This window comes from Primulina eburnea, chromosome 1 (genome assembly GCF_022965805.1).
Source record: "Primulina eburnea isolate SZY01 chromosome 1, ASM2296580v1, whole genome shotgun sequence".
Classification (NCBI taxonomy): Eukaryota; Viridiplantae; Streptophyta; class Magnoliopsida; order Lamiales; family Gesneriaceae; genus Primulina; species Primulina eburnea.
This window is the reverse complement of record NC_133101.1, coordinates 59,404,142-59,428,012: the sequence shown is the minus strand read 5'-3', so window position 1 is coordinate 59,428,012 and position 23,871 is coordinate 59,404,142. Positions and strand designations below refer to the sequence as shown.

The 23,871-nt window shown below is 32.2% G+C and overlaps 1 protein-coding gene and 1 pseudogene across 2 annotated transcripts; both read left to right on the top strand.

The window, feature by feature from the left end:
• Positions 1–14,170: 14,170 nt before the first annotated feature.
• On the top strand, positions 14,171–17,651 carry LOC140835214 (AP2-like ethylene-responsive transcription factor TOE3). 2 transcript variants are annotated; one of them, XM_073200669.1, is made up of 9 exons: positions 14,171–15,070; positions 15,199–15,224; positions 15,335–15,365; positions 15,460–15,547; positions 15,627–15,772; positions 15,941–15,985; positions 16,105–16,202; positions 16,405–16,604; positions 16,944–17,651. In XM_073200669.1, the coding sequence occupies exons 1-9, from the start codon at positions 14,562–14,564 to the stop codon at positions 17,190–17,192; spliced, it is 1,392 nt and encodes a 463-aa protein (XP_073056770.1). In that variant the 5' UTR covers positions 14,171–14,561; the 3' UTR covers positions 17,193–17,651. The 2 variants fall into 2 exon arrangements, with proteins under 2 accessions (XP_073056770.1, XP_073056779.1); XM_073200678.1 differs by lacking the exon at positions 15,941–15,985 and having other exon boundaries at positions 14,172–15,070; positions 16,944–17,650.
• Positions 17,652–19,475: 1,824 nt separating this feature from the next.
• On the top strand, positions 19,476–22,313 carry LOC140813266 (L-ascorbate peroxidase, cytosolic-like; annotated as a pseudogene).
• The last annotated feature ends 1,558 nt before the right edge of the window (positions 22,314–23,871 follow it).

The following is a 23,871-nucleotide window of genomic DNA, read 5'->3' as shown; positions in this document are numbered from 1 at the left end:
GAACATTGGTGCGTTCGAAATCAAGGCTCAATAATCTAATCTAATATTTATTTTCTTATATAATCTAATATTATTTTTATTAAATATTTCTTAAACATTATCTAATATGAGTAAGTTTGGTTAGCTGGATAAAAGATGAATTAAACAACTAATCAATCATCTTCCTGTATTTGATTTCAATATTGGCAAAAATTTGTGTGAGACAGACAGTCTCACAGATCATGTTTGTGAGACATATCTTTTATTTACGTTATCCATGAAAATGCATTATTTTTTATGCTTAGATTATTACTTTTTATTGTAATTATGGGTAGGATTGACCCGTCTCAAATATTAAGATTCGTGATACGGTCTCACATGAGAGTATCAAATTGTGTATGTCCTTTATTATCCTATTGACCCTCATTTGGGCTCGTATTCTACTAACAAAGTGTGATATTTTATGTGCTTCTTTGTACATGTTTATGATTAGAATAGTTTATTATCATTATACCCTAACGTAATTGTTTATAGTTTTTTAACAACTAGTTATTTTTTGAGATAAAATGTGAAATTAAGGTGGAAAGGAAAAAATGATAAATTAATTACAAAAGAGAATGTGTTTTCAAAATACTAAAAATATAGATTTTTAAAGCTTAAAAAAATATTTTACTTGACAATATATAACAAAATGTACACATTTTTAAAAAGGTTTAATAATAAAACAATAAGAAAAAATAATAAAAACATATTAGGAAATACAATAATGATACTATGTTGTTTAATTTTTTTTATATCTTTGTTAATTCTTTTTATGTTTTGTAAAAGTTTATTTTTATTTTAAAAATTAAATAATAAATATCTCTTTTTATTATATCAGTTTTTTTGAATATGGTATATCGGCTGGAAACTTTGCGTAGTTGTATGTTTTGATGTTATATATTTTTAAAATCCGGCTCGATAAAAAATAAAGGCCTAACAATGCCACGTATCATAATCAATTGGTATTTCAAGCTCCAAGATGATAACGTATATTGTTTTATTATTACGTATGTTGGTAAATATTTATTATTAAATCCAATTAATGAAAAAATAATGTTATTAATGATTAATTGTTCTTTATAAGGTTTTTAGTGATTGTAGGGGTATTTTTACGTAATGGGTAATATAATTACATACACAAAATTATCGATTGTTTTAAAAATCATATCAAAACTTCGTATATTTATATCATCTACATTATTTATCATCAATTTTTTTATCACTTCACTTGATTATGCAATCTTCATTGTCACATCACAATGAACCAAACGAAGCATTAAAAAAGGTTAGAATGGAATAGATGTATATATCAAAAAGTGTTAGTAATTCACAACTCGACCCTCGTTTGCCCGTCCTAATCTCACGTAGTGTTAGTAATTGGAATTCGAAACTCAACCTTCAAAGTTCAATACAAAACTGTGAATCAATGCGGAAAGAATCAATTAGAACTTTGTGAACCAAAGAGAAAATTAGTAGACCTTTAGCAATATAACAAAGTAATATGTAGCATAAAGTAAATTACACAAATTTTTTTTATGGAAATTCAAAAGTTGAAATTCTTCTATCTCTCCCTACTTCTATTTCCAGAAGATATTCATTAAAAGAATTTGGTTATTAACTCTTGTAAACCCCACTTCAGTATGACTCATACACTATATACTGAAAGTACTCTTAGTAACATGTTATAACAAACTTCGAAAAATCTATAAACGAAAAAACTATTTTTTTTCAACTACAAAACTCACACAAATATATGACGTAAACTTGAAACAGATGCGAGTGAAAGTTCAGCACAAATAATCTCTGAAAAGATCTGATACATCTCTAAGTTTGTGCTTGAATATTTTTAGCAAAGTTTTAAATATCTGAATAGATAAAAGATTGCAGATTAATCGAGAGCATAAAGTGCTTGTTAAATCTAGAAATAGCCTTTTTAGAGGATTTACAACATTCATGTTAGAAAGACTATACAGAGGTCATATAAAAAATGGTATTGGATGCTATCTGTTATTCGTCATATTCCAAATACACTATACAACAATAATTATATACGAAACTGACATTCAACAGACATAATGTTTTTGTTGTATTTTTCTAAACATTATCTAAATATCAGATTTGCAGATAAAAATGTCTTCCCTGGTTAAAGAAACAAATCAAATATTGTAAGTGGCTTATTATACAATTCATTATATATTGAAACGTATGTTCTTAAATGAGGGTTGTTTTTCTAGTTAGGTAGTCCCTAAATATTTCTCTGAAAAATGTCGTAGGGGTGTGCTGAAACACATACTACTAAAATTATTTTATGCTTAATTTTATTACTTCTGAATATAGTTTACTTGAAACACATCACCAGAATTTATAATTACTTAACAGTAAGACCTTGAAAAAATGATAATGATTGTAGAAAATGAGTCATATATTTGAGACAATCGAAACATGAAAAAAAAAAAAAAAAACTTATATAATTGATGCGAATGAAATAGACAATATATGTGAGTTGCATCAGACATTCCTTACACTCACATCATACGTACATGATAAAATATGATATGAATGAAATTTTGCAATTATTTCATTTGATAAGAATTATCGATTTATATTTCTCATCCATGATAAATCTAACAAAATGACAATTAGGCCGATACAAAGATTAGAAAATAAAAAATATAAATCTCAGATCCTCGTTATCCATATGACTAAGAAGCTTAGTTTCATGTGGGCAAAAATTTGTGTGACACGGTCTCACAGATCATATTTTGTGATACAAATCTCTTGTTTGGGTCATCCATAAAAAAATATTATTTTTTATGCTAAGACTATTGCTTTTTATTGTGAATATTGGTAGGGTTGACCTATCTCACAGATAAAGATTCGTGATACCGTCTCACAAGAGACATACGAAGTCTCCTTCGCATCGATTCGGTTACCCCTTGTGTAACCAGCTTGGCAGACGAAGAACTGAACCCCTCCGGTCCAGAATAACCTGTGGCAGGTCCATGAAAATCTCCCCAACTAAGTTGCCACAATTGCCAGCCTTTGTTGGCAACAATAGCAAGAAAAACATTGACAACATCATTTTGAATTTATATTTAAAGGTTTATAAAAACAAAAATATTTTAAAATATAGTTTAAGGCTAATTTAAATAATTGTCCGAACCGAATAAATTAAACCGAAATAATCAGACTGTTTTAGTAGAAAACCAAACGAAACCGAAGTAAAACGGTTCATATATTAGATTATATATTTCTAAAACAAACAAAATAAAATTGTGTGAAATGGAACCACTGATTTATTCAAATTTAAACAATTAAATGGCGCAACTTAAATTTTACTTTGTTTCATCATTCATGGCATGGTTTTCGAACTTTCGGGTATTAATTTCTTTCGACGGCCCATAAATTTAAATTCTTGCGTCGCTCACATAAGTGTTATGGGCTTCTTAACTTCGGTCTCGGAGCCATGTTTTGGAATTCTAATGGGCCGGGCTATTCAAAGTTTCGTTTTCTAATCTGAAAATTGAGATTTTTTGATTTTCCTGATGATGCTGTACCCAAACATATTGGACTCGAATTGTCGGGATCCTGCGGTAGGTCTCACAAAAGTTCGGGATTCCGTCAGGTAGAGAAATGATATATCGATAAATATAAGTCGGGGACAACAAAGTATTTCGTTCACTCTTCTAAGTTTAGGTTGAACGGGAGAAAATTACGATAAACTCTATTTTATTTTATATAATTTTATTCGAATTATAATATCTGTATGTGCAAAAAAAAAAAATTTGGATGAATATGTTAACTACTTAATTTAAGCCTTAAAATCTTCATTTATGAGCTAATCTTTTTTAAATACGTTACGCAATATTTATATGAACTTCGACCAAATATTATTTTATTTAGAATTATCATCTTCCAACCCAAAATGAATAAAATTATAATTTTTTTTAAAAAAATAAAAAATAATCGGATCAAGACATTTTTCGGGAGAGGAAAAACCCCGACAACTCAGATCGAGAAAAATATGTGCCGAGAACGAGACTGGATTCGGGTTGGATCGGGATTTTCGGACTTTTTTTGCCACCCCTAGTTTTTATTTATTGTTTTTAAGTTGTTCTTAATGTCAATAAATGTCATTTTAATGTGTTGAAGAATAATAAAGTTCAGTTCACATACCTTTCATACTTCAAAGCCAAAAATAAATAAAAAGACATGGGAATAAACATTACATTTTAAAAAGTTGCCATTTTACAAACTCGAAAAATAAATTAATCGATATTTTATGGAAAAAGAATAAGAATAGCATAGATCAGTGGAAAATTAATTACTTTTAATTTGTTTATCGTTTAAACTATTTTAAATATAAAATAGAGATATTTCTCAAGCACATGTAAAATCAGGGGAAATTTTTTCTTTATTTTCGATTTAATAAAAACTTATGAATCATAGGATCGTGTGTACTTTTATCATATGATTTGCTAAAAATATATTTTTCTATAAAGTATGTGCAAAAAAAATACTGCCAAATGTCAGAGTTCGATTTAAAAAATTAAATTCAATTAAATAGGCTGGAAAACAGGACTTTTCTTTCAAGTTAATGCCAATTTTGCGACCCACCCCTTTCAAACTCATTTATTGAGATGTGAATTTTTCGAAACCCACTTGTCTAATTTGTAGAATGCTGAAAAGGACTAGTCGATATAGGTACAATATTATTACATGTGTGTCTAGTGTTTTGTTTGGATGACAATTTTGTTTGATTTTCAAGAAATGATGGGATTTTTTTTTATGCATGTGTCCTATTTCTACTGCTTCTGTGCTTTTGATGGCTATGCATTTGGTGTGATTTTTGTGCTTCGGTCGAGTTCTTAATCATGCACCTTCTTGTTTGCGGATTTTTAAATTTAGGTTGCGTCAGGGGCGGATCTAGGATTTTGACACTGGGGGGCCGCTTACAAAAGACAAACAAAAATTTAAAAGGGAAAAGACAAAAATTCTACGGGTTATATTGAACAAAACATCAACCGTACGTTTCTTAACAAGAGTATAACAACTACCTGATATGGACGAAATCGTTTAAGGAAATGTTCGGCAAGGGCGGTATATATTGAAAAATAGCGACGGTTTTCTTAAGAACCGTCTCTATATAGCGACAGTCAAGCATGCATGTTACCGTCGCTATATAGCGACGGTAAAGTATAATACCGTCGCTATATAGCGACAGTGATGAGAAGCCCGTCGCATTATAGTGACGGTTTTTGCAAACCCATCGCTATATTGCGACGGATTTAACCTAACCGTCGCTATATCGCTATATACTAAATTTTTTTTTGTAATTTTTTGGGGAGCTGTGACCCCCGTTCGTCCTACACTAAATCCGTCCCTGGGTTGCGCTTGGATTCGAGAGATTATCTTAATTACATAAATATTATAAATTTGTTTATGCTTCATATTATAATAGATATGGAAGTAACCATAATGATTCGAAAGTAATTAGTCGGGGATGTGACATTTATTCACAAATTGATGGTAAAAATTTGTGTGAAACGGTTTCATGGATCGTATTTTGTGAGACATATATATCTTATTTGGGTCATTCATGAAAAATTATTATTTTTTATACTAAGAGTATTACTTGAATATCGGTAGAGTTGACCCTACTCACAGATAAATATTCGTGAAACCGCTTCCCAAGACCTACTCCAATTGATTTAGCAAAACTAACCTAATATATTTCTTGTTGTGGATTTGAAATCCTTATTTCTCAAATCCATCGATCCCAAAAGTTTTTTTTTAGTTAATTTTATTGTCTACAAGATGATTACATATGATTGGTCTTTAATCATTTTTTCATTTCTATGTCTTGCATATAATTGAAAAAAAAGTTCATGGGAAACGATTACATGAGTTAATTTTGTAAAAATGATATTTTATTCGAACCATCTATTAAAAATAATGAATTTTTATGTCAAAATATTTCTTTTTATTGTAAATATGAACAGAGTTGATACGTCTCATAGATAAAGATATGGGAAATCGTATCACGAGAATCCTACGCATAATTGAAATAGTTATACTTAGCATAGATACTTGATAATTTCATTCTGAACGTACGATTTGATACGACATAGTTATCGGTAGATAATAAAATGAATGTGGTATTTTATATATATAAATATAAGATAACATATATTCCATTTTGTAATTATAATTAACAATATAATAAGTGAATTTCTATGTTTTCACATGTCGCGTGGCATAATAATTATGAGGGTACGTAATAATAATAATATACCCGACAGAAATTACCCTACCATTAGATTATGATTTGTCAGAAATGATACTTTGGACAGATGTAAAGGAAAACAACTGGCTTTGATTTACAAGACTGTGATATGAAAATTGAAATGATTAATCTAATGGCCCATGCATTGAGCTTTCAAGAAGTACACAAATTTTAAGATTGCTCAAGATTTTGATTTGATAACATGCGTCTCTTCGTATTGACTCTTTTTTTTTTCTTTATTTTCGATTCGTTTCTTGTGGATTTTAATATAGGAGAAGTTGTTGAAAAATCCCCAATCAAAAAATTTATTTGGCTTCACTTTCTACCCACAAAATTGTGGTACTATGTCATACAAAATGTGGTACACTTCATGTAGAAATGTGGTACTAAAAAGTACCTAGAGACTGAACACAAAAAAAAATGGCGGCTGGGGACTGAACCCAAATTTCCCGTATATACGAGATCAAATTATTCGTTTTCCCATTTGATAGGAGTCCGATATTTGCGAAGAGGAAATAACACAATTTATGTATATTCGTGAGCAGAAAGAATAATTTTTTTTTATTATTACAAAAAGAGAGAGATCGATCTTGAGTTATCAACTAACCTTTGATGAGACCCGGTCTCAGAAATAACACAATTTAAATAAAAAGTTCTTGTTATGGTATACATCCGTTGTTTGATGATGTTTTGACTGAGTTTTCATCTTTCCTTTTTTTTGTATACAAACACAAGTAGGTGTAACGTCTCGTGCTTAGGTTCGCGTCTATACAACTGCACAAATAAATCCCTAAAAAAACTATTTTGTATCCATCTTTTTTTTTTTACGAAAATAGTTAACCCAAATTATTATAATAGTCTATTGTTAGCTCTTGTAAAACATTTAAACTTTCATTTTCAGTTAATGTGAGACAAGGGTATCACAACCACCACTCCTCCAGAACGCGAAGTCTTTGTTGTGGCCTGCCTCTTAATATACTAGGCCTTTGATCTACCGACACCGAAAATTTAGATATGAATTCTACAGGTTTAAGAGGTGACTCCTGTGATGTAGCACTTTGTCTTGTCATGCATAGCACTTATTTATCGGTATTCCTGCTGGTGATCGTCTTTGATACTTCTTAAGCGCCATACCTCGAAACCAGGTTTGGGAGAAATCCAACGTTACTTCATAATCAAATGATAGTAAAACAACAAGTTACGTAATAAATCAAAAAACCAAAATAAGTTTACTTCATAAAATAGATGATCATATTTACAAGCAATCGAAATCAACAAAAATGTGAAAGCGTACATGGATAAACAAAAGATAATTTTTGTTCTTCGAATGTCTCTTCATTATCATCGTCAAAAGTGATCTTGTTTTTCTTCTCTGACTTGTTCTTAATTTTCATATGGAGAAGAGGGGTATTTTTGAAATACTCAGTTAGTGGAAGGCCGATCAAATACAAAACAACATAATATACATATATATAATCAAGCAGACTCGAAAGTGCCATGTCGTAAATGAAATACTTCCCTTTTCAATGTCATTTATCTCCCATAAACTGGAGGTTGCATGACTGTTTCATAATGGGTCAAAAGGAAAATTAAAATGGTGGTAAATTGGTGAATAAGGGCTGTCAAGTTTTGGACCTTGAGTGTATTTCGAATTTTTGAAATTTGATGGAGGAAAATTGCTTGAAATTGTGTGTAAATGTATGTATATGGGCGTTACAACTTGGTCCATAACGTGAATTTTAATATTCGCCAAGGATTTATTGGTACATCATTTTCAAAAATCTAGGCTTGGCTCTCATTTCAAGTTCTTGGTCTTCACAGTACGGATCTACTAATCTGATCACAAAACGATGATGTTTTCTTTTTAAAATAATAATAATAATAAGTTACTTTTACCGAAATATGGTATATATATATATATATATATATATATATGTATAATCCAACAAAAATGAAGAAGTATTTTAAAGTTTACAAAGATCGGAATCCCATTCAAGAATTTAAACAGAAAAGAAGAAGGGATGAGTCATGGAAACAAAACATTGATAATGGCATCATCGTATTATGTATAGAAAATTGTAGGAAACAGGATTGTTAATATTTTAATTGATAAAATATATGTTGAGATTGAGAATATATATATATATATGATAAAATATATATGGAGATCGAGAATATATATATATAAAAGGAAAGGTGGACTAAAAAGACAGGAGAGAGCCATGATATTACAATACTTTCCATGAATGGATGAGAAGTGTCCACGTCTCCCTATGTACAAACCTAGGACAAATTACCCCTCTGCCGACAGAGTACATCAGACTAGAAAGATTGTACTTTCCTTAAAATATGCAAATTAATTGTTTCCTTGGTATTCCTAACGTTTCAATAAAATAACCTAAAAATGTACACTAATATTATATATATATATACACACAAATACAAACACGTATGACTTGTACATATTATATATATAAACACATATATATGCATCCCCACTTGATGTTGGAATTTTATAAAGATAGTTGGCAATTGGCTCAAGAGAGGGATATACAAGTAGAACAAATATCTTGTCCGACTGTCTCACGGAGTTATATTTATGAGATGAGTTGATTCGGTTAAATATTTTGACATAAAAAATAATATTTTTCATGTATCAGGTCGAATTTAACGATCAATTTAACAAAATTGACTCGTGAGATGATCTTATTGGAGTTTTTATGACTATGATACTACACATATTTTTATGATAAAATTAAATATTGAAAAATATAAGATGATAGTTTGTGCTTCTCACCGGACCGCATATTTTCGAAGAATACGAAAATGGTAATTTAGAAGCTAAGGATCTATTATGAAATGATGATATACACGATCGCACTCGACGAGGCTTCCCTCTAATCATAAACCTTTGATCCGTCCCTGACCGTTAGATGGAGACACCACAAGTTGTGCACCGTTTGATCAATTAAAGTTTGGAGAAGCGTCGAAAGTGGAGATTTGATTGGTGGGTGAGGGTGGGGGGAAGTAATTACCGGGTGTAGCCGGTGGAGGGGCTTTCTTCATATGTTACCGTATTTGGAAAGTAAGTAATGCAAACAAAGGTGTTTTAAGGTTGTAGGGTTACTACAATAAGAGGGGGTCCCACTTTGTCTGCCGTAAATATTCCTCATTCTCCCCCTTCTCCATGTGGCTTTACATTCATGTTCACACTATCCTTTTTCTTTTTCTTTTTTGCCCTTTTCCCCTTTTTTCACGCTACTTTAAATACATGTACACAGTACACACAAATATACACATAAAAATAAACAGTGGGACAAAGTCTAGCCAATTTTATACCTAATTTGGCAGGTTGAGACGGACAATCCATCACAAACCATAATTAGACGAGACATGGTGGGTCTGTCTGTTCATTTTATAAGTAAAAAATTGTCGACTCGAGCTATCTATTTTATATAATGAGACGAATCTAACTCATTTTTACATGTACATATACAAATTCTGTTGATGGCCGAGTCACAGTAATTCTTCTCCTAACTAGCTAGGCATTGAACCACTATAGATTTGGGTCCTACTCGTAAAAAGAAAACGCATCGAGAAGAAAGGAGAAACCTCAACAAAACTCTAGCGGCATTTAAGCCAGTGAAAGGGGATAAAAGAGATTGAACATTATGTACATTTTTTATGTATCTTCGAATTCGCATATATCTCTAGCTACTAATATGTGGTTAAATTTAGGTCTTTCATTTTATAATACTCCTATATGTAAGATGAAATCAAACGTTAACGTGAGTATTAACTTGCATCAATTACGTGCGTCGATACAAATACAAGTGTACAACCATCGGCGCGGGATTTAATTGTGGTACGCCACAGATAAAATATTAATATATCAATCACTATTCCTTTTGAGTCTTGCCTCACACGATTTAATTAATAGAGAAGTTGATTTAAAGCTGCGTTCCCACCATGAAAAGAATTGTGTTTAATTATTATATTTTACAGGTGAAGCAACTGTCATCTTGTTCATAGAGATAATTAAGTTTTTCGTGAGACGGTTTCACAGATAAATGCTTATATTTATATTAATAAGCAATATTTTTGGCATAAAATGTAATGTTTTTATGAATGATCCAAATAAGATATTTGTCTTATAAAATTGAATCGTGAGACCATTTCACAATTTTTTTTGGTTTAAAATTACAACTATTAGGACCTTCCATCATTTATACTGATGTTTAAAATTTCGAGTTCGAAACTCAAGTTCAATTATAAAAAAAAATTTCCCTTTTAACATTTCTGCAAAGCTACTATGCCCTTGTTGCGTTTATGTATTTTGGAAAATATTTTATGTTCCCGAAATTAAACAAACAATATCATTTTTTTTATTATATTCTCCTAAAATTCGTCAATTCGTTTTTTCAAACTCCCAACATAATTATTACTTTTTATTAATTCAATATTTTATCTAAATATTCTACATATCATGTTAGATTTTCACCCACAATAAAATATTTTAAAATATAAAATAAAATGATTTGACGTACCGTATCAATCCTATTTTCGCAAATCAGAACCAAATATGCATGTGAGCTCGTGTTTATATATTTCCCCAAAAAATTAAGAAAACAAACCCAAACAAGTCCTAGGTATTGTTGTAACTTATAAATATTTTTTCAAATAATAAAAATGACGCTTTCATATTTGAACAATTGAAATTAAGTTAAAAGAGAAAATTAAAATTTTGATCTTATATGCTTGTTTTTTTCCTACTTTGGTGATCCAATTCATCAAAATTCAGCTTTAATCATGCATTCTTCGATTCTTTGAAATTTTATAATAAAGTATCACCGTACATATTAACACTAAATTGATGTCAAAGCAACAAGACATCAGAAAAATTCTAAAATTTGACAAATTAAATAATCAAAATCGCAAAAAAACAAACATTCGAGTAAAACAAAAAAAAAAAAAAAAAGGAACACAATTGTCCATGAGGTTGACCGATGGTCAAAGAATACATACTTTATTAACATCGATATGTTATGGATAAATTTCAATTAGAATAAAATCGAAATTTTAGCATAAAATGGATTCAAAGATCTTTAATTACACTTGTATCTTAAAGGAATACCACAAAACCTATGTATTATTTTTAATTCACTCACACTCACTAAATATAATATTTTCGATTCAACAGGGTTCTAACTTTAATTTTCGTAGAATGTTGCGAACAATGAATACCACTTGGGAATCCTATCTTATCCTATCCACAAGCAGAAAGTGGAAGCAAGCAGCTTCTCCAACCACACTTTTTTAAAACTCTAAACACGTTTTTCAAAAGGTTTGGATATCTGCCGTCCAATCGATACACACATACATACATACAAAATTGTTGAAAGCATCGTCGTAGATTTTACTGACCAAGGAAATCTAAGAAAGTCAAAAAATGCGACTTACATAAAATCCCTACCAATCTACCATCATGGGTAGGAGGAAATATAATATAATATTATTTATCACAAAAACTACCGTCTTACGGTTCATTTGTGTGAGACTGATGATCTCCAATTCGACCTGATCTATAAAAAATATAACATTTTATTTTAGATATGATCACATCGACCCGTCTAACGAATATAAATGTGTTATATCGTCTCACATGATACCTAATAATTATTTATTTATATTGTTCTGAGTCGTTTTTATGTGGTTTAATTTAATTTAACAAAAACAATTATGACGGATCTTCAACCCGACCTAATTTATAAAAAAAATATTATTATTTACGTAATATATATATATATATTTTTGTATATTTTTTGTAAATAAGGAACAGATCAACCCGTTTTATTGATACACAATGATTTAAATTAAGAATACGTTTCTTATGAGATAGTCTCGTGGAACATACCTATAAAATGGTATATATATGTGTGTGTATGTATGTATGTGTGGTGGACTACGCTAGTGCCAATCAAATTTATGAACATATTACTTTTTTATCGGCATTTATCGGTATATTAATTAGTTACCAAAATTACAAAAAAACAAATATATCGATTATATATATATATATATATATATATATATATATATATATATATATATATATATATATATATATATATATATATATGGATACGAAACGTAACGATAACGATAATGGGTAGAGGTTTCATTAAAGTGCTAACAGTTATTCCTTCACTTGCAATTCATATATATTGAAAATGAATGTTTGTTCTCATCGGATCGAGTCGATAAGATCCTCTTGTAGGTTTTGGACCGCTCCATCCTCGGCATTTAATTCGATGCAATGCCCGTTGGACAACTCATGCACAATGGTCCTAACTTGGTAATTCAATTTAAAAAATTTCAGAGTTTTTAATCTTTGCTCAATAGATTGATAATCATGCTTCTGTCATTGATGAGTGTGACATGTGCGTATGGGTTGTAGGAGGCAAACAATTAGATCACCCGCAGTTCATGTAGTCATCGCGGCGAATTCAGGGTGCTAGCTGTAAGGGTACTGCCCTGAATCAACAGATAGATGACATGTGGCAATCCCAATTTCAACTCATGGTTTGGATTCAAACAACAACAAAACTATTGACACATGGCAGAATGTGAATGGTTGTGGACAATACCCACAAAGGCGGCATCGAATATTCCGAATTCAGGGGACTTGACGGGCGGCATCTTTGTGTCTGCGTGTTTCCCAAAGGAGACCATTCTACTAAAAAAGCAACCAAGAATTAGACCAACTATTTTTCTAAATAAATTTGTTTTTGCACAAAAAAAATTTTATAACAGCCACAGTCGTGTTGGCCTAATTAGTGGCACCCTCCCATATCCAACTTTAGTAAGAGAAGATTTCGTGTTCTTGACTCGTAGTAAACACCCACCCCTATAACAACATTATAAATAATTATGACAATGATGATAAAAATCAAGGGATGACACAAATCAATTTTATTGATCAAGTTTATTTAAATTAAGAGTGAGTCTTATATGAGACCGTCTCACGGATCATAATCTATAAGACTGGTCAATCCTATCCATATTCACAATAAAAAGTAATATTCTTAGCATAAAAAATAATACTTTTCATGGATGACCCAAATAAGAGATATGTCTCACAAATACGACTCGTGAGACCAGTCTCACATAAGTTTTTGCCTTAAATAAACTATCAAAAATATTTATTGCATTCAATTTGATTTTAATAAAAAATGAATACATTTATATTACATCCCATAATTTTATAATACAATACATATTATTTCAAAAAAAAAAATACACATTATGTTTTTCGACTTGAAATACTTTTGAATTTGATTTTCATAGATATATATTTATATGAAGTATCCAGAGTGTTGGAATGAATGTTGACGGAGATGTATCTTGATTCAAACAAACATTATTGTTGGAGTTGAAAATGAACGTTGATTTATTATATATACTTGATCAATCAAAGGATTATTGAGACGTCACACCAATTTTCTTTGTGACTTTTCAATTAATTTTTCCCAAATTCATAGCCACAAATAAATAGATAATAATAGTAACAAGTTCACAAACCTTACATCAAATCCAACCAATTTCAATTATTAAATCAAATTGTAAATTTGTTATTAATGTTGTTATTATTATGAAAAGTAACTCAATCAGTTATCGAATATATTTTTTTATATAAATATTTTTCAATCAATATATTTTGATAAAAATACTAATTATTTATTTGTTCAATCGAACTTCGAAACATTATCTTTTCAATCAACACACTGGCAACCTGCTATCCCGGTTCGGACAGAACTTAGAAACCTTAACGTTAAATAGTCATAGGAAATCATATTACGAGTACAGCACATTAGTAGTAGTACCTGCCATCTCTCTCTCTCTCTCTCTCTCTCTCCGCATATACATACATATTCACATGAGAACAATATATATCCGTGAAGCCAGGAGTTAATTAATTGAAGATATATGTGTGTGTATGTGTGTGTGGGCGCTTTTGTTACTTTCTCGCAGATGGATCTCCATTGATAATTACAAGATAATATTGATTCTCGGGTCTGCATGTTAATTTGTTGATCCTGTTGCTTTCAGCCTTGAGATCCAAGAAATTTAATCCCTTCCCTTCAGGCACCTTTAATATTGTTTGAGATTAAGCTCTTCAATCCCATCATAATTTTTCTCAACAGAACCACACTCAAATTCAGAGTTGCAGAGAATTATCAAGGAAGAAATAAACATGTTTGATCTCAATCTCAGCATCGATAATAGCAATGCAAAGGAGAAACTTGCAAGGGGAGCACGCTCGAAGATTTCTTCAGAAGGAAAAACCAGCTCCAGCAACGGCGAAGCGTGTTCCTCACGTGCCTCCCCTGGCTCCGGCGCCGACACCGCCGTCTTCACCTTCAGTTTCGACATCCTAAACAACGGCAGCGCAGGCATCAGAAACGACGATCCAGCTGACAAGTATATTGACGGTGATGATCGGGGGTTGACTTTCACTGGGCCAAGTTTGGTGACTCGTGAGCTTTTCCCGGTGGGTGGGATCGGAGAGTTGAGATTGGAGGGGTGGAGCCACACTGGAGACACGGCAGATCTCCGCCGTCATCAGCCCGTTGTACAAGAACAGAAGCATCAGGTACAACAGGTGAAAGCTAGGAAGAGCCGGAGGGGGCCCAGGTCCCGAAGTTCACAGTACAGAGGGGTTACTTTTTATCGGAGAACCGGAAGATGGGAATCCCATATTTGGTAATTCACACTTTTTAAATTAAAATTAAATAATAAATATTCCTTAATTTCTTTGAATTACAATAATTTTTTTCCCCATATATATGATTTATTTGTTATTAATATTATGACGATTTTTTTGAGTGTAGGGACTGCGGGAAACAAGTTTACTTGGGTATGGATTATTTTATTTCCATATTTGGATTCTGTTATTTTTCCTTTTTCCTATTTTGGTAAAAAAAAAAAAAAATTTCTTGACGGAGTTTTGGTATTGATTTGTGTTAGGTGGATTTGACACGGCTATATCTGCTGCGAGGTACCTAAATCAATGTTATTTATTTTTCTTCCTTTTCATTCAATAACATTAGGTTTAACACTTAATTTGATTAAAATTCTTATAATTTCATCAGAGCATATGATAGAGCTGCGATTAAATTCCGGGGCGCCGACGCCGATATTAATTTTAACCTCAATGATTATGAAGAGGATATGACTCAGGTTCTTATTCAAATTTTTTCGCAAACATATAAATAAAGAATAGGTTAATTAATTTTAATTTTATGTAACATGTATATAGATGAAGAATTTGTCCAAGGAAGAATTTGTGCATATTTTACGTCGACAAAGCACGGGATTTTCCCGAGGGAGTTCCAAATATCGAGGAGTTACGCTACACAAGTGTGGTCGATGGGAAGCTCGAATGGGCCAGTTACTAGGCAAGAAGTAAGTGCAAGTATATATTAATTTATTTTAAAATATAATTCTTCAACTAAATCGATTCTGAAAGAATACCTATAGTTATATATTGTTTGATTGTGGTCCGGAAGGGTTTGGCTCGAGTCATTTGCAAGAATACCACTATCTTTTTTGTGAGCTCTGGTTGAACTGCAGGTATATGTATCTTGGACTATACGACACTGAAGTAGAGGCTGCAAGGTCGTTTAGTGATCATCATAATCGCCACAGTTTCTTGATTGATTTATTACATCGAAACATACAAAAAAAAAAAAAACTCGACGAGGTTTTATTAAAGTTCCATTCTCCCTTGTTATTAGGGCCTATGACAAGGCTGCCATCAAAAGCAATGGAAGGGATGTAGTCACCAACTTCGAACCAAACTCGTATGATACGGAATCAACACCTGGTCAAGAAGGTGATGGATTCGTATTTTCTAGTGCGTAATTTCCATAAAAAAAACTAGGATTTGACAGAAAATGGTACCAGATCCCACGAATTTTTATGATGTGAGTTTGAAATTTTGGACCAAAACATAGGAAATGAATGTGAAATTTGTGAATTCTATTGCATGTGGATCGATTACCCTGTGTTGATGCTTTCTTGCAACATAAATGCAGGTGGCCAACACAATCTTGATTTGAACTTGGGGATGTCAACCTCTTCCTCGAAGGAGAGTGGAAATTTGGGTCCATTTGAATTCCGTCACGGCGCGACAAGATCAGTGAGCATTAATCCGCTTCTCAATGGAGTTCCAGTTACTATGGAGCATCCTATTATATGGAATGCTGTGAATCCTACTTCTGTTCCAAATTATAAGGTAAATCAAACACGTCCATCTTCTTGTTCTAGATTGCTGCTAAACTTTCCATCTGGTCATTTGGCAAGCAGATATCTAAAGTTTTATATGTAATTTTTCTAAACACGTCAATGTTGCTGCACACATACATTTTGGTCCTTCCCGTCAGCAAGTTTCACAGTCAAGGTCTGCTCCTAGATGTATGGATTTGGTTGACAGTGCTTTCATTCTTGTGATGGGAAACACAACACTAGATCAAAATCTTTTTCTTTCTCGTGCTACTTGAAATACATGATTTAGATATGAACGCTTCTATGTTTGAAATGCACTTAAATTTTAAAAAATTTGCCAAATTTGCAGGAAAGGGCAGCCGGACAAGGAATTGAATTCAACCCTCAAGGACTAGCAAATCAGGCATGGCAAGTGCACGAGCAAGTTGGTACCCTCCCAATATCAACTTCGTCTAGTACTGCAGCATCATCAGGATTCTCACCGTTGACTACAACTTTGTATCCAACAACACTCAATCGCTCCGCCGCGTATCCTAATATATCTACACATGCTTCTCGGTATCATTCTCACATTAAGCCATTTTTGCCACCACCTTAGTGAGTTTCTTGGCTAGTTAAGGATCATATGTAGGTTTAGGACTCCCTTTGTGGCATTCTTTTAAGTGGAAAGATACGGGAACCAACTTTGTTGTGTTGCTGTTATTGTCGGAAGAATCAGCTTTTCCGGAGAGTTCAACCATATATTGATGTGGTTTGTTGGATACTTGGATGTAAAATCAAAGAGTCGCGGCTGCAGTTCTCAAAGTCATCAAAGGTTTATGAAAGTGCTTGTCGGGAATGAAAGATTTGGAATGTGTATGTTCTTGTATAAGTCAATACAATGTCATATCACCCCATACGTGGAATGAAATACATTTTTCCAAACGTGTTATGTGAATATTGCAGATATATATCCCACGACATCTACATACATTTAGATTCAAAATCCTGTAGCCGGATTAATCTTGTACTGTACTCGGGCTATTTGTTGAAATTGGTGCCTCGTCATTTATCTAGAGCAGTTACGGCCTTTCGCAAACACTATACATAATGCATTTGGAAACACATTGCCACACAAAAAGGCAACGAGGAAATATCAACTTTGTACCATTCCTACAATTTAAAATTTTGAACTCAACTCCAACATAATTTATAACCAGCACAATTCGTGAACAATTAAGCTTTAATTCTCAACAATTAAGTGCTTTTGACCAAGCATTCACTCCCTTGTAATAGCTCATATTTACGACAAAGCACCTCATTTTTTATAGTTTGGATAAGAGATTGGATGAGTTTTAATAGCTTAATTAATGGTCATTCAACCCAACCTTCACCAAACATTCTTCCACGTTTGTTGCTTTAAGAATTTGCAAGTGGGTTTATATATATGTTTTAAAATAATTATGTTCTTGTTTAGATTGTACAATTCTCGTTTTTTGTCCTTTGATTTCATATATGTTTCGTTCCCCACTATTCTTTTTTTATGCTGTGAAATCTTGAAAATGTAATGTTGAGATTCAAATTAAAAGTGGTAGGGAAATTTTCAAAGCATGATAATGTGGATCTCACATTAGGTCCACTTGATCTTACCGTGATTATGTGCACAACACCAAATTCAAACTCAAAACGATTGAAAATGAAATACTTAACGCAACCAGAGACAACTGTTAAAATTAAACCCACGTATCTCATTGTGTATTTTGCCTGAAATGGGTATTCGAATCTTGTCAAAATCCAACATCTCATTTCTCGGCTGTTATGCTGTCCCAATTGTTCTCACCCTCGATCTCATTCCAGTCATCCTATTTCACATTAGAAGTCGTTGCACGGATGATTTACCAAATAGACCTGTACAATTTTATATTTTATTTTTTAAAAAAAAGTCTCATTGCAACAAAAAAACACACCGGCCTTCGTCCACAAGTAGGATCTTGTATTTAACTCTGTTTTTTGTATAACATTTTGCACAGGTCTATCCTTCAACGTAGAACAGAGACCCTAAGTACATCCAGAAACAAAACTGACCGCATGCCAAGGAATATCGTGTATGGACAGAAAGAAGAGCCGATTTGTTCATGCCATCATATATGAGTAGTGCCTAAGTGTTGATCCAAATGTTGTAAGTGAGTCAAAATTTGTTTGTTTTTTTTTTTTTAAGATAACTCGAAATCTATGGTGATCAAGATCTTTTGATTTTAGAAATTAGAGGTTTGCACATTTATTAATTAATTTATTATTGAGTGGGTTTATGTGAGACATGTCAACTATACTCATATTCATAATAAAAGTAATACTCTTAGCATAAAAAATAATATTTTTTCATGGATGACCCAAATAAGAGATTCGTCTGACAAGTACGACCCGTGAGACCGTCTCACATAAGTTTTTGTCTTATTTATTATCAAGTTAGGACCAATTAACACAATTCTTCACGTTGCAAACATCGGGACAACTATTTTGTATATAATAATATTATTAAGCAAAAATTAATAAGATATCAACTTTTCATTATCCATATTATTAATATTTTCAAAATATATATATAATATGCATAAATAAAACTCAAACATAAAATTAGATTAATTTTCTAGCAAGTAATATATTACTAATTTCCCACACGAATAATATGGATGATTTGCTTAATTTGGGCTATTAACAAATCCACCAGATTCTACGGATCATCATTATCCAATCAATTCTACCACCCAGCGAGTGATATCAGATCCCCCGCCAATCCCAGCCGTCCGTCCCCATAATCAATTCCAGCCTTAGATGATCAGAATCGACGGATGTAATTTAACCTACTAAAAACTTCTCACTCTTCTTTACTCTCGTAATAAATAGCAAACGTTTCAGTGTGATTTCCATAAATTCCAATCCACTGCTCGTGCTCTCCACACTCGCATTATCGGCCGTTTGCGGTTTTACGTCTTCGATCTCTCTATCCAAGGTTAGACGATTCTATGTTATCGTTGTCGATTTCATGATCAGCATAGATTCTAATTTTTCTTTATTGGATTGTTCTATATAGTTTTTCATTTAAAAAATTTATATGTGCTTTTGAATCATGGTTTACGTTTTTTTTTTGTTTTTTTTGTATGTATGCTGTTCAAATTGAATCTGATCGTAGAAACCGGTGAAAATGGTGAAGAATTATCCGAGTGTGACTGATGAATACCTAAAGGCGATTGATAAATGCAAAAGGAAGCTCAGAGGCTTCATCGCCGAGAAGAACTGTGCTCCTCTCATGCTTCGCATTGCGTGAGTTACGTTTTTTTATTCGTTATCGTAACATGTTGTGGCTTAGAGGATGCATTGTTTCTAATTCTTATGATTCCATGGATAGATTCGGATCCGTTGATTCGCTATCCATACATCTGTTTATAATTTGAAAAAATGTGGTATGGATTTATAGCTCGATATGCGTATTGATTTAACTGTATGATGATTAACCAGGGATCTTATAGTTGATGCAAATGTAATTTTACATGCATAGTGAAATTACATTTACATATGAACGATAAATATTTTTATTCCATGTTGAAAATTTTAGCTGTGTAATAATATTACAGATAATAATTTCTTCGTCAGGATGGCGATAATTGTATATGAAATTGGACAATTCTTTTAATGCTTAAAGATATCCCAGTGAGTCTCTACTCTCAATCCGCTGAAATTTAAAATGCTAACTTGGCTCAGTACTAATTTGCCCTTAGTGTTGGAAAAATAAGTCAGTCATCTTTATTTCAACTTGGCTGTTTGAAAACAATACGGACTCTGTATGAAAATTGTTGTCGTGGGTATTGGAAATATTTATCTAGAAATAAATTTATTTGTTAAGTATGTTGCATGGCTTTGTTAATAGCCAGTTGCAAGGTTTTTCCCAATAATGAAACTGTGTGAATTATGATCGTAGATGGCACTCTGCGGGTACTTATGATAAGTGCAGCAAGACTGGAGGTCCTTTTGGGACCATGAGATTCAAGGCTGAACAGGGACATGGTGCTAACAATGGTCTTGACATTGCTGTCAGGCTCTTGGAGCCCATCAAGGAGCAATTCCCCATCATTTCTTATGCTGATTTCTATCAGGTGCTTTTCAGTATCGAGTCTACTTTCTATTAGACCTAGACAGCATTGGTTTGATAATTGAACCTTTTATGGCTTTAAATTTCTCCTAGTTAGCTGGAGTTGTTGCTGTTGAAATAACAGGAGGTCCTGATGTTCCATTTCACCCAGGAAGGCAGGTTAGTAATGTTTTACTTGTTTTGATTCCATATAATTTTCTCATATCACTAGGTTCTTCTGCTTAACATAGGCATTTCCTCTCAGCATGCCTAAAATGAGAGGGTACTTTGGTGTTTCATAAATTCTCTATGGAATCTATTTTTTTATGAAGTTGAAAATGAAATTAATGTTTTAACTGTATTTTTATCCCGTCGTGATATGGATTATTATGAGAGCTTGATAGCCTCTTTGTTCTCATCCTTCGTGGAACTATCTGACAAGCATGTAATACTTATTCATGTTTATTTCCATTAATATGATCGTGAAAGTTCTATCGATGCAACTACATGAAGGATGATTTATAATCTCAGGACAAGAAGGAATCTCCTATTGAAGGTCGCCTTGCCTGATGCTAGCAAGGGTGCGTAAAAAATTGACTTCTGAATTTTTTCGTTGGTCATTCAGAAGCTTAAATGAAGTAATAAATCAATTGTTCAGTTGTAGCCACATTTTCTTCTTCGAGGGCTTATCTTTATTTGTTTCATAATCCAGGATGTGACCACTTGAGGGATGTTTTTGGCAAACAAATGGGTCTGAGTGACAAGGATATTGTTGCACTCTCTGGTGGCCACACTCTGGTTTGTATTCTCTGACTGTCTCTTAGTTTTATATATAAATTATACTTGGAAAATGATAACTTCAACATACCAATAATTAATGAATGCTTTTACCTTAACACAGGGAAGATGCCACAAGGAACGTTCCGGCTATGAAGGACCCTGGACTGCTAACCCTCTCATATTTGATAATTCTTATTTCACGTGAGCATAAATACCTATAAAACGCATTCATACTGTTTCACTACAACTAGCAGTCAAGCATTGTTGCCTGATTTGTTTTTGTTCATATCTGTAAACAGGGAGCTTCTGACTGGAGAGAAAGAAGGGCTTTTGCAATTGCCATCAGACAAAGCTCTACTTGTTGATCCCGCCTTCCGCCCACTTGTTGAGAAATACGCTGCGGTTTTTATCATCCCCTCCACACCAGTTTTCCGGTGCTATGAACACACTATTTTCTTTACTAATAGTATGTTGTCTTTTTAGGATGAGGATGCCTTCTTTGCAGATTATGCCGAAGCTCACATGAGGCTTTCTGAGTTGGGGTAAGGCATAGTTTTTAATTCCTGGTAGTTGATGAGCGGCTGATAAAAAAACCAGTGATTTAAATTTTTTTATTTTATCATGCAGATTTGCTGAAGCTTAAGCTGTTGGTTGTTGAACTGAAAATTGAATAGATGACCTATTCTTGTCTGCCATTAAGTTCTAATTCTGGGATTGAACTCCTTTAAGTTTCTTTTATTGTTGCACTGAACTTTGAATAGATGACCAATTAAGTTCTAATTCTGTGATTGAACTCCTTTGTGTTTCTTAATTTCGATGGATGTGTTGGATTTAGACTAATTTAGCAGAATTCAGTGACTCTTGGTCATCCTTCTCCTTAAAAAAATATAAATAAGGTTGCAGAGTATTGCATTTTTTCTGCCTACTATTAGTATCGGAAAAAAACGAAATATAAAATCATGGATTGGATCCAACCGAGTCATTAATTCCAAGGGTTTATATATATATATATATATATATATATATATATATATATATATATATATATATATATATATATATATATATATATATATATATATATATATATAAAATATAATATAAAGAACCTAATTTTAGTGCATTGGATTAAAATTTATGATACATGCAATGTTTTACAAATGCAAGCAAGTTGTTGAAAAAACATTCTCGGCAATTTTGAAGATATTCGTAGAAAATTTTATTTTCTTTAATTTTAGATAAACAGAATAGAATTGTCGATTTTTTCAAAATAATAATAATAATAATAATAGTGAATTAATAGAAATCCTCATCAACCAAGGATTGTGATTGTATCTAATATGCAATAAATTAACGCAGAGGGTTCAATTCCATTAGTTGGAAGGGACTAAATAAAACATGCAACCTTATCGTTGGCCACTAATTGCTTTCAAAGCTGCCATTTCGGTATTTCCTTGGGTTGATTCATGTCATCCATGATGCATTGGACTACTACTCTTTCAATATATCATTCTAGTTATTAATACTTTTGCTTCGCGAATCGAACTACTTTTGGATAAGTTGGGTCCAAACATTGGCCGATCCAGGAAAATTGACTCATATCGAGCTATCAAAATTAATAGTTTTGATATGTTTCATACTCATCATACACACTTATATAAGAACTGATAATATGATACTCACTTATTGAATGTTCAATTTTTCTATGTTTCATCACATTTAATAGGTCGATATCACATCATCGATGCTCGTACAAATATACACGATAAGTATATAACATATAAAAAATCCTCGAACTATGCGTTACGTGAGATAGGTGTATACACGATAGGTGTATAACTTATTTATCAAGGGATCATAGACTTTCTAAAAATGTACCAAACGTGAGATAAGAAAGATTATTTATCAATTTCTCTCTCATCTCGTATACGAAACTAAGCATTACAGTCACTAAGCATTACAGTCATATTACATCCTATTTTGTGGTCTGTGCGTATGCATGGGAGATATTATTACTTTTATTATTATTTAATAAGCAGAACTCCCCCACTTTGTAATTAAGGAATTTGCTTAGGACTCTTTTTTTTGTATACGGTTTAAAAAGTTCATACACTTTGAGACAATCTCACAAATTTTTATCTATGAGACGGAAAACCCTACCGATATTCACAATAAAAAGTAATACTCTTAGCATAAAAAGTAATACTTTTTCATGGATGACACAAATAAGAGATCCGTCTCACAAAATATGACTTGTGAGAATGAGATCGTCTCATACAAATTTTTACCTTTTATATTTTACCTAAATCACAAAATTTCACTCATTCCATTCGTTCAATTTTCGACATACTCTCACGACCCGCTTTTGAACTGCAAACCTACTTTCCCACTC